This window comes from Ctenocephalides felis, unplaced genomic scaffold (genome assembly GCF_003426905.1).
Source record: "Ctenocephalides felis isolate EL2017-DRISC unplaced genomic scaffold, ASM342690v1 CF-g0.4_SCAFFOLD_00845, whole genome shotgun sequence".
Taxonomy (NCBI): Eukaryota; Metazoa; Arthropoda; class Insecta; order Siphonaptera; family Pulicidae; genus Ctenocephalides; species Ctenocephalides felis.
In genome coordinates, this window is record NW_020536999.1 from 93,931,660 (window position 1) to 93,944,426 (window position 12,767).

At 30.1% G+C, this 12,767-nt stretch overlaps 2 protein-coding genes across 2 annotated transcripts; both read right to left on the minus strand.

Annotated features, from left to right (window-relative positions):
• Positions 1 to 1,041: 1,041 nt before the first annotated feature.
• LOC113363103 (zinc finger protein 525-like) lies at positions 1,042 to 2,043 on the minus strand. Its single transcript, XM_026605586.1, has one exon. The coding sequence runs from the start codon at positions 2,041 to 2,043 to the stop codon at positions 1,042 to 1,044; it is 1,002 nt and encodes a 333-aa protein (XP_026461371.1).
• A 2,766-nt stretch (positions 2,044 to 4,809) lies between these two features.
• LOC113363104 (zinc finger protein 658B-like) lies at positions 4,810 to 12,567 on the minus strand. The gene is made up of 5 exons (XM_026605587.1): positions 12,186 to 12,567; positions 11,751 to 12,079; positions 5,830 to 6,078; positions 5,478 to 5,637; positions 4,810 to 5,369 (listed from the first exon to the last, which is right to left on the minus strand). The coding sequence occupies exons 1-5, from the start codon at positions 12,565 to 12,567 to the stop codon at positions 4,810 to 4,812; spliced, it is 1,680 nt and encodes a 559-aa protein (XP_026461372.1).
• Positions 12,568 to 12,767: the final 200 nt, after the last annotated feature.

A 12,767-nucleotide genomic window follows, 5' to 3' on the forward strand; every position in this document is an offset into this window, starting at 1 on the left:
TTTTCATTCAAATTTTATATGTATTATTTGAAGTTGCAAATGCGGGAAATCGTATTAAGCATGATCATCTTAACAGGGTTATTGGTCTGACTTATACATTTTCCTTAAAAAAACACTACTTACTGCCATCTAAACAAAAAATCTCGAATTATATTTTGGAACTGGTCGATAGAAAAGATAAAATGAATTTTCAGTGGAACACTATTAAGAAACGTTTAAACGTAAAAAAAGCGTTTTAAGCGGGATAAAGACAACAGGTTTCAAAGTGCGTGTAAGTAGAGTCATATACAAGATATAGAAACCACGAATAATATAGAAATAATTTCTGTTAAGTACACGGCACAAAAGTTTAATTTGTTTTATTATTTTCAAGGAACTGGGGAAAATATTCTTCTGATTCAGGCTATTTAACTCTAAAATGATCATTTATCTACGCCGATTTCCTTGTTGATATCGGTACCCATACAACGTTGATGCCGGTACGCATACAACGACAGATCTCTATTCACATACACGACGACTAATCACAATCGACCCGTATAGAAATGATATCATCGAGAGCGAATGACGTACAGTTCGGCTGTAACGTTATTTCCGTTGCATTTGTACGGATTTACACATAAGTCGCGCCTTGTGAAGTTTTATTTCAAAAATTATTTTAAATCCATACCTTTTGGTGAAATATAACATTCCTTGACATCCGATGTGAATATCTTATATCACAATTGCTGACCGAGGTGGGTATTTGTATTCAAACCTGGAATCAATGATTGATAATCAACATTAATAATACACCATGTATAAAAATTAAAATATGAATAAGAAATTATCAAACAAGATAGATATTAAGTAGTGTTTACTGTATATTTTATACTATTTATTTTATTTCATTACATGCAAGAAAATTTTATAATATTTAAATCTAAGTAAACAAATACGCTTATGTTTTATTGATCTTCAACACGCTTCTGACTATGAAGTACCATATGTCTCTTCAAATCGTCCGATTGAGTAAATTCCTTATTACATACTTCACATTTGTCAAGGATGCTCTCGTTTATGAATCTGCATATGCCTTTTCAGAGCACCTAATAGTGTAAATTTCTTATTGCATATCTTGCATTCATGAGGACGTACTCCACTGTGTGTCAGCATGTGACGTTTAAGAGTGCCTCTTTCTGTGAATGTCCTTTTGCATATATGGCATTCATGGGGACGCTCACCGCTGTGTATCACCATGTGATTTTTCAAATTAGTTGATTGCGTGAATGTCTTGTTGCATATATTGCATTCATGGGGACGCTCACCACTATGTATCAGCATGTGACTTTTCAGATTGCAAGATAGCGCAAATGTTTTTTTGCATATACTGCATTCATGAGGACGTACTCCACTGTGAATAAGCATGTGTGTTTTCAGTTGACTTGAGTTTGTAAATTTCTTATTGCATATATTGCATTCGTGGGGACGTACTCCACTATGCATCAGCATGTGACGTTTCAGAGTACTTGCATGTGTGAATGTTTTTTTGCATATATTGCATTCATGAGGACGTACTCCACTATGCATCAGCATGTGACGTTTCAAAGTACCTCTTTCTGTGAAAGTCTTTTTGCACGTACTGCATTCATGGGGACGCTCACCACTGTGAATGAGCATGTGCCTTTTCAGAACACTTAATCGATCAAAAGCCTTGTAACAGATTTCGCATTTGAAATGACTTTCTTTGCTATTATTAGGCATATGTTCGATCATATGCTCTTTTAAATGATGTGTTTCCGTAAATGATCTATTGCAAATGTCACATTCATAAGTTGATGGCTCGACTAACTCCTGTTTGACTTCTTCTTCAATTGTCACCTCGGAATTCATGAATCTTTCTAAACACGTGTCATCATCTTCAGAACACGATTCAGATTTAACAATAACACCAGGATCATCAAATTCATCTTCCATTTCGAGTTTAATGTCTTCTGGTGAATATTCAGGTGGTTCAATTTTAATTGTCTGATCATTCATAGACATAATTGTTTCCTCCGACATTTTTGAATATTTTCACTGCTTATACTTACAAAAAAATTACGAAACTAGTTGTGTGCTAAATAATAGTCTAGTTTATTTATATTTTCACAATGTGATAAATAATTTCAACTTTTACATTACATTTATTATTTGACATTTGAAGCATAGAGTTCATTTACAGCAGTAGAGAGAGTAGAAACATATTTGCTTTGTGTGCAGATATGAAAGGGCTATAGATGTCGTGTCTATATATTATTTATATTTATAATTAAAAGAACTGAATAACGTGTATATAAATTAATTAACAATAATTAGTATAAAGTATTTCACTGAATAAAATATATAAGATATATGAGGTTAGGTTTATGTCTTCACTCTTCCAAGGGTTGATGATGAGAGCTTATACTTGTTTATCTATGGATGAGAGGGTGAGATTGCATTTTTCGCATCCCTCGAGCCCACGCAAGTGTTGCACGATGCGCCGTCGCCAACTTGACAGTTTGCGACGTTCTTCATACGCAACGTGTCTATGAAGTTGGTATTGGCGTTTCTGGTTGTTACTCTCACCGCTAGGTGTCAGGAGACGCCATAGGGCAACTCAAATTGACTGAAGCGCTCGTAGTGGTCATTTTGAGCACTACGTGGTGCTATTATAACCATTGATAAACAAGTATAAAAAGATTATAATCAAAATAGTGAACACATAGATAAAAGAAGAGTAGGAGTGAACAAATACGCGTGAAATATTATTTCATTTCAAATATAGATACGGGGCAAAAAGTGCCAAAGACGGTAACTAAGTTTTTAAGAGATCGGAGCGTCCGATTTTAATAATTTAAAAAACATTTTACTTGTAATAAAAGATGAAGACTGATTAAATTTTTGGGAAGGCAGGTTCAGCGGTTATTGACTCTCAAAAAAATAAGTTAAAAAAATGTCATTTGGCTATCAAAATGTTTATTGGGCAAATGTACATCAAATTATCAGATATTTTTTAGAGATTTTAACAATATGTACACATTTTGTGTAAATTTTTTTGGGTTCCGTAGCAAGATTTTTAATTACGGTACGGAAAGTTTAGCAATTTGTCTTAAGGCACGATGCCATTCCTCCCACTATAGTTATATATTACTATCAGTTGTTGGAAAATTGCACGATTAGTTCCAACTTTGAAATAAGGTGATACATCAAACATTACTAATTACAGGCCGATTTCATTATTAGCAAACTTTGCAAGGTATTTGAAAAAAATATTTATAGAGAACTAATTCCTTCTGTTAGCACTTTAATTTCTACTAATCAACATGGATTCATGCCTGGCCGTTCTACGATAACAAATTTAATCTGTATTAAACAATATTTAGCTGAGAATTTTGACACTAATGGACAAGTTGATATTATTTACACTGACTTCAGTAAAGCTTTTGAAAAAATTGATCATAACATTATTCTTACTAAGTTATCTAAGATTGGTCTTAATTCCTCACTTATTAATTTTTTTAAGAGTTATCTTCATAATCTTAAACAGTTTGTCTATCTTAATAAATTCTTGAGCAACATTGAAAATATCAGTTCAGGTGTTCCTCAGGGATCCATTCTTGGTCCACTACTATTTATTACTTTTATTAATGACATATCTGATATTATTAGCTGTCCACATTTATTATTTGCAGATGATCTCAAACTATATCTCAAAATAAATTCTATTGATGACTGCTTATTATTATACAGTCTCAACTTGACTCTTTCACTCTTGGTGTGTCTATAACAAATTACATTTAAATATATCAAAGTGCAAGATTCTTAGTTTTTCACATAAGCGCGTTCCAATACATTTTCATTATAAAATTTCTAACACCAGCATTAATAGATGTAATAAAATTTCAGATTTAGGAGTTCTATTTGATTCTGGTTTGTTTTCCACGGATCATATAACTGATATTTGTAATAGAGCACATAAATCTCTAGGTTTGATACTGAGAAATTGTAAACAATTCAATTCTAACAACGCACTTCTTTGCATGTACTATTCTATTGTACGTTCAAAATTAGAATATGTTTCGATTATTTGGTATCCTCATCAAATCAACACCTCTGATGCAATAGAGAAGGTTCAGCGAAAATTTCTTAAATATCTTTATTATAAAACATATAAAATTTACCCTGAACGTGGCTTTGACCACAATACTTTACTAAAAGAATTTGGTATTCCTTCCCTTGCCTCACGTCGATTTATCTGTACAATTATGTTCATATTTAAACTTTGCAATAATTCTATAGACTGCCCTCTTATTCTTAATCAACTATCCTTTAATGTTCCAAGGCTATCTACGCGTTCACAATTATTTTTCAATTATCCTACCCCTAAATCTAATTCTTAAATTCGCCTATTTTACTTATGTCCTCTAACTTTAACTTAATTAATAATGAAATAGATATTCACAAAACTTCACCTAATCAAATAATCTCCATCTGCACAAGTTAACCTTTTCATTTTCTTTTCAAATATCTCATTATTTTATCTTATTCTTTTTATAAATAATATTGTTACATTCTACATTATATGAAATTTTATGTTAATAACTAAATATTGTAATTTTGTATATATTTTAATTGTTATTCATTATGTAAAATAATTGTATTTTTGAGTCCTCTTGGAAGAAATATATTTAAAATAAATAAAATAAATAAATATTTCATACTATTTATTTCATTTCATTACATGCAAGAAAATTTTACAATATTTAAACTTAAGTGAACAAATATATTATAATAATAACTTATATTTCATTGATCTTCACCATGCTTCTGACTGTGGAGTACCATATGTCTCTTCAAATCGTCCGATTGAGTAAATTCCTTATTACATACTTCACATTTATCAGGATGCTCTCGTTTATGAATCTGCATATGCCTTTTCAGAGCACCCTTTAGTGTAAATTTCTTATTGCATATATTGCATTCATGAGTGCGTACTCCACTGTGTATCAGCATGTGCCGTTTCAGATTACCTCTTTCTGTGAATGTCTTTTTGCATACATGGCATTCATGGGGACGCTCACTGCTGTGTATCAGCATGTGATTTTTCAGATTACTTGATTGCGTGAATGTCTTGTTGCATATATTGCATTCATAAGGGCGCTCACCACTGTGAATGCGCATGTGGCATTTTAGATCACGTAAAAGTGTGAATGTATTATTGCATATATTGCATTCATAAGGACGTACTCCACTATGCATCAGCATGTGATGCTTCAGATTATTTGATTTTGTGAATGACTTTTTGCATGTATTGCATTCATAAGGACGTGTTCCACTGTGTAACAACATGTGACTCTTCAGACTGCCTGATTGCGTAAATGTTTTTTTGCATATGTTGCATTCATGGGGACGTACTCCTGTGTGTGTCAGCATGTGACTTTTCAGATTACTTGATTGTGTGAATGTCTTGTTACATATATTGCATTCATGAGGGCGTACACCTTTGTGCATCCGAATGTGACTTTTCAGACTACTTGACTGCTTGAATGTCTTATTGCATATATCGCATTCATGAGGGCGCTCGCCACTATGTAAGCGCATGTGGGATTTCAGATTACATAAAAGTGTGAATGTCTTGTTGCATATATTGCATTCATGGGCGCGCTCACCACTGTGAATGAGCATGTGCCTTTTCAGAACACTTAATCGATCAAAAGCCTTGTAACAGATTTCGCATTTGAAAGGACTTTCTTTGCTATGAATAGTAATATGATCGGCCATATGCTCTTTTAAATGATCTGATTCTGCAAATGTTCTATTACAAACCTCACATTCATAAGTTGATGACTCAACTAACTCATGTTTGACTTCTTCAATTTTCACCTCGGAATTCATGAATCTTTCTAGACACGTATCATCATTTTCGAAACACGATTCAGCTTTAACAATAACATCAAGATCATCAAATTCATCCCCCATTTCGAGTTTAATGTCTTCTGGTGAATATTCTGGTGGTTCAATTTTAATTGTTTGATCATTCATAGACATAATTGTTTCCTCCGACATTTTTAAATACTTTCACAAAACAAATTAGAAAATAGTTATGTGCTAAATAATAGTCTAGACTTATTAATTTTTTTTTTTAATGTTATAAATAATTTCAACTTTTACATTTATTATTTGACATTTGAAGCATAGAGTTCATTTGTAGCAATAGAGAGAGTAGAAACATAGAAAAGCATAAAGTATTTGAAAAGACGCGCCACTTGTTTCCGCTCCCGATTTTATTTTTACATTACATTTATGTTTACTTGACATTACGAGTGCTAGTTCAGCGTTCGACGTAATGACCCGTAATGACGCTGTACATAATATAGATAAACTAGTGGTGCATGACATCGTGTGAATAACTAGTGGTGAATGGCATCGTGCCTTAAGGCTAATTGCTGGAACTTCCCGTACCGTAACGAAATGTTCGAGGAATATTGAATGTTTTCAAATAGATTATTATAAATAAATACTGTAACCATAGATAAGGAAACTGACTGTAACATTGTCTAACTCTAATATTTATAAGAATTATATAAACTGAACTGCAGAGTTAAAATTATTTATTTAAAGCATATAAGTGAACTTTTGAACTTTAGTCAGAATTAAAATTAAAATTAGAATTATTTTCGATATACAAAAAAAAATTGAAACAAAATTATTTTTCAAAAGCAATTCTTTTGTTAAAACAATCAGAAAGTTCTTTGAATCATTCAAATCGGACATACAAAACACACACACATATCTATTTTTTCTGAGGTATGCCAAAATATCCAGAAACCTTCAAATTTGTATATTTTTAAATATTTTGAAAAAAAAAATTCTGAAAATTTTGAAATTTGTGTGAACCGTCTAAGTGATTGGCAAATTAAAAATCTTGATACAGAGACCAAAAAAAAAACTGTAACAAATTTAGTCCTCATCTTTCTAGAAATATACTCTCTCTCTGTGCTTCAAATGTCAAATAATAAATGTAAAAATTGTAATTGTAATCATTAATCATGTATACTCTTCTTTTATCTATGGTTATAATTATTTATCACATTAAAAAAATTATTAATAAGCCTAGACTATAATTTAGCACACAACTATTTTTTAATTTTTTTGTGAAAATATTTAAAAATGTCGGAAGAAACAATTATGTCTATAAATGATTGGGCAGTTAAAATTGAACCACCAGAATATTCACCAGAAGACATTAAACTCGAAATAGAGGATGAATTTGATGATCCTGGTGTTATTGTTAAATCTGAATCGTGTTCTGAAGATGATGACACGTGTTTAGAAAGATTCATGAATTCCGAGGTGACAATTGAAGAAGTCAAACATGAGTTAGTTGAGTCATCAACTTATGAATGTGACATTTGCAATAGATCATTTACGGAAACACATCATTTAAAAGAGCATATGATCGAGCATATGCCTAATAATAGCAAAGAAAGTTCTTTCAAATGCGAAATCTGTTACAAGGTTTTTTATCGATTAAGTGATCTGAAAAGGCACATGCTCATTCACAGTGGTGAGCGTCCCCACGAATGCAATATATGCAAAAAAACATTCACACAATCAGGCACTCTGAAAAATCACATGCTGATACACAGTGGAGTACGTCCCCACGAATGCAATATATGCAATAAGACATTTGCAGAATTAAGTAATCTGAGACGTCACATGATCATTCACACTGGATTAAGACCTCATGAATGCAATATATGCAAAAGGACATTCAGACATTTATTTACTCTAAAATCCCACATGCGCATTCACAGAGGTGAGCGCCCTCATGAATGCAATATATGCAATAATACATTCACACATTTACATGATCTAAAATGCCACATGCTCATTCACAGTGGTAAGCGCCCTTATGAATGCAATATATGCAACAAGACTTTCACGCAATCAAGTAATCTGAAATGTCACCTGCTGATACACAGTGGTGAGCGTCCCCATGAATGCCATATATGCAAAAAGACATTCACAGAAAAAGGTAATCTTAAATGTCACATGCTGATACACAGTGGAGTACGTCCTCATGAATGCAATGTATGCAATAAGAAATTTACACGATCTAGTAATCTGAAAAAACACATGCTGATTCATAAACGAGAGCATCCTGATAAATAAAGTATGTAATAAAGAATTTACTCAATTGAAGGATTTGAAGAAACATATGGTACTTCATAGTCAGAAGCTTGATGAAGATCAATGAAATATAAGCATATTTGTTTACTTAAATTTAAATATTGTAAAATTTTCTTGCGGAATGTATAAACAGTATGAAATATACAGTAAACACTACATAATATCAATATTATTTTATAATTTTTTATTATTTTAAATTTTATGAATTAAGTATTATTAATGAGGATTAGTAACCATTGGTTTCAGGTTTGAATACAAATACCAATCTTGGTCAGCAGTAGTGATAATAAATATTCACAAGGAATATTATATTTTACCAAAAAGTATGGATTTAAAAAAAAAATAATAAATCATTCTTACAAATTAAAATAAAAAGAATCATTTTTACAAAAAATGATTTTTTATACGTAAAGGTCCAGCGATGCCATACACCACTAGTTTGCACTAATTTTTTAAAAATATTTTATTAGTAATTATTTTAGATAATCTAATTAGCTTTAATTTTGTATAAGATTATATTTGATTATCTATTACAGTTTAGAAGCTATTGATATAAATATAAAAAAATGTCCAGGCACGATCTAAGTGTTTTTAGCTTTATGCAAGTTTATAAATATTTTAAAAATATTTGCACTAGTTGTGCATAATTTTATTGTTCAACAATATTTTGAAAAAATTGTTTAGCTATAATTTTCTCTAAGACTGTGATTAACTTTGAAAAGCAGCTTAAAAGTTATTAATTTTGTCTTTAGATAGACATTGAGTAATTGGTTTTGAAATTCTAGTTTCTCATTTAGTGGCATTTTCTAGATGGAAAGCCCAATGGTTTATCTTGTATTTTTGTACTACATTCTAATCTAAATTTCATCTTATTTTACAAAAATAAATAAACTATAATATACACATAAAATTATAAACACAAAAGTTTATAGTTTATATAAAAAAAATGTCTTTGCACAAAGCAGTATATACTCATCAATGAGTCTTAAGAAGTCTTATATGTAGCTTTGGAACTATTTTAAATATACTAGTACTAAATTTACAATATACGATTTCTAATGAACTTAATAATTAATTAAGCTATATTTATTAAATTTAGATTGAACACGTAATTTAGAAGTTAGTAACACAAATACCAAATAATGCCTTTACAGTCCAGAAATATGCCACGGACAACTTAGCAAAAAATATATATAAATAAATGTAAATTTTACAATATTTTTGTCTAATTGTTTCAGAGAATTCATTTAGCAATAACTTTGTAAAAGACAGTATATTTAGTTATAATAAGTAATTTAAACTTATTAACAAAAATACAGAAAAATGTCTTTGTACCACAAAATGGCCGACACGTTTTCAACATTATGCAAGTTTAGAAATATTTTAAAAATATAAGCAGAATTTTACAATACTACTATTACGAGAAAATGTTTTAGAGAATTTAATCAGCAATAACTTTGTCAAAGACAGTATTTATATAAATCATAAGTATCATAAGTTTTTTAAAAGTTATATTAATCAAAGTGCAAAAAAAATTTTTTGTGGTTGTAACCACAAAATGGCTGACACGATTTCAACATTGTTTTAAAATATTTTTAAAATATCAGCAAGAATATTACTGAATTTTTGTTGGAAAAACTGTTTTTAAAAATTTATTCAGCTACAACTTTGTTAAAGACAAATAATTTAGCTGTTATTTCAAAAAATACAGAAAAACGTTTCTGTACCACAAAATGGCCGACACGTTTTTAACATTAAAATACATTAAAAAATAAGTAGAATGGGACAGCTCATTTGGTTTTAATTACTATATTTGTTACAACTGCTAAATAATTAATATCTAGTAACAACAATGAACAATTATATAAATTTAATAAAAAGAATATAATTTTCAATAAAATAATATCCGGATACTACGGCCGTAGTATGTTGATTTAACTATAAAACAAAAGCAAATAATAATAATTATTATATATAATTAATAAGTAAATATTATATAATATAATTAATAAGTAAAATTTCTGAATAATAAAAATAATACTAGAAAAACAATAAAGTAGAATAAAAACAATAAGTGAAAGATAATAATTAATATAACAAAATAACAATATTAGAATAATAATATAATATTAATAATAATATAATAATAATAATTCTGATTTTTGTTGAATTTCTTCATTTACAGTCATCATTTTTCTGTGATGAAAATATTGTTTTTTATGTAAAATTGAGTTTTTCGTATTTTATAAAAAACTCTTAGATCGATTCCAAATTTAGGATCTTAATTTAAAGAAACTATAATCAAAAAAATATTCTATAAATACAAATGACTATAAAGTTATACAAATGAGTGCTTTTAGAGTACAGGAATTGAAATAAATACGTTTTCCCAAAAAGAGTGTGATAAAGCTAAAAACAGTATTTTCATATTAACATTTCAAAAAAAATATTTAATTGAAATTAAAACCATTTGACGTTTGACGTATGAGCCGCCACCGATTGTTTCATTTTGAATTGCGTTTCCTACCAAAAATATTATATTAAAAATGTAAATTTTCTACGAGGTTTTAAAATAATATTTCAACTTCTTCCACAACCTCTGGATTAGCACGAATTTTCCAAGACTAAAACTGGCCAAAAGCGTACAGTCTTTTTAGAGTTTTAGCATACCTAACATAATAATAATTAGGCAACAAGTTGTTATTTATTTATAATATGTAAATCTATTGAATGTTGTTCATAAATACCTCATAAGTAAGTATGCCTTTTTTTACGTTAATAAATATAATATGTATTCACGGATTCTTTATTCGAGGCATTATCATGAAACTTATCTAGAAATACACAAATAAATTGTAAGAATGATTCGCTAAATTATTTTAAATCCATACTTTTTTCTTGCGAATAATAATATACTGCTGACCAAGATTGGTATTTGTATTTGAACCTGAAACTAATGGTTGCTAATCCTCATTAATAATAATTTATAAAAATTAAAATATGAATAAGAAATTATAAAACAAGATAGATATTATGTAGTGTTTACTGTGTATTTCATATAATTTATACATTACATTACATGCAATAAAGTTTTACAATTTAAGTAAACAAATATAATAACTTATATTTCATTGATCTTCACCACGCTTCTGACTATGAAGTGCCCTGTGTCTCTTCAAATCATTTGATTGAGTAAATTCCTTATTACATACTTCACATTTACAGGAATGCTCTTGTTTATGTATCAGCATGTGACTTTTCAGACTACCTGATTGCGTGAATGTCTTGTTGCATATATTGCATTCATGATGTACTCCACTGTGTATCAGCATGTGACTTTTCAAATGACTTAATTGTGTAAATTTCTTATTGCATATATTGCATTCATGGGGACGTACTCCACTGTGTATCAGCATGTGACGTTTCAGAAGATGTGATTGCTTGAATGTCTTATTGCAAATATCACATTCATGAGGACGTACTCCACTGTGTATCGGCATGTGACTTTTCAGATTACTTGATTGTGTGAATGTCTTGTTGCATATATTGCATTCATAAGGACGTACTCCACTGTGTATCAGCATGTGACGTTTCAGATCATTTGATTTTGTGAATGTCTTGTTGCATATATTGCATTCATGAGAGCGTACTCTTTGGTGCATCAGCATGTGACTTTTCAGAGAACTTGATTGCGTGAATGTCTTGTTGCATATATTGCATTCATGAGGACGTACTCCACTATGTATCAGCATGTGACTTTTCAGATTGCTCGATTGCGCAAATGTTTTTTTGCATATACTGCATTCATGAGAACGTACTCCACTGTGAATAAGCATGTGACTTTTCAGATTACAAGATAGCGCAAATGTTTTTTTTGCATATACTGCATTCATGAGGACGTACTCCACTGTGTATCAGCATGTGACTTTTCAGAGTGCCTGATTGTGTGAATGTTTTTTTGCATATATTGCATTCATGAGGACGCTCACCACTGTGAATGAGCATGTGCTGTTTCACATTACGTAATTGATTGAAAGTCTTGTAACAGATTTCGCATTTGAAAGGACTTTCTTTGCTATCATTAGGCATATGATCGATCATATGCTCTTTTAAATGATGTGTTTCCGTAAATAATCTATTGCAAATGTCACATTCATGAGTTAATGTTTCAACTAACTCCTGTTTGACTTCTTCTTCAATTTTCACCTCGGAATTCATGAATCTTTCTAAACACGTATCATCATCTTCAGAACACGATTCAGATTTAACAGCAACATCAGGATAATCAAATTCATCCTCCATTTCGAGTTTAATGTCTTCTGGTGAATATTCTGGTGGTTCAATTTTAATTGTCTGATCATTCATAGACATAATTGTTTTCTTCCGACATTTTTGAATATTTTCACTGCTTATACTCACAAAAAATTTACGAAAATAGTTTTGTGCTAAATAAAAAGTCTAGATTTATCAATAATTTTAGTCAATGTGATAAATAAATTCAACTTTTATATTATTTGGCATTTGAAGCATAGAGAGAGTAGAACTCAAGAGTATCAAGTCGCAGTCTTTTT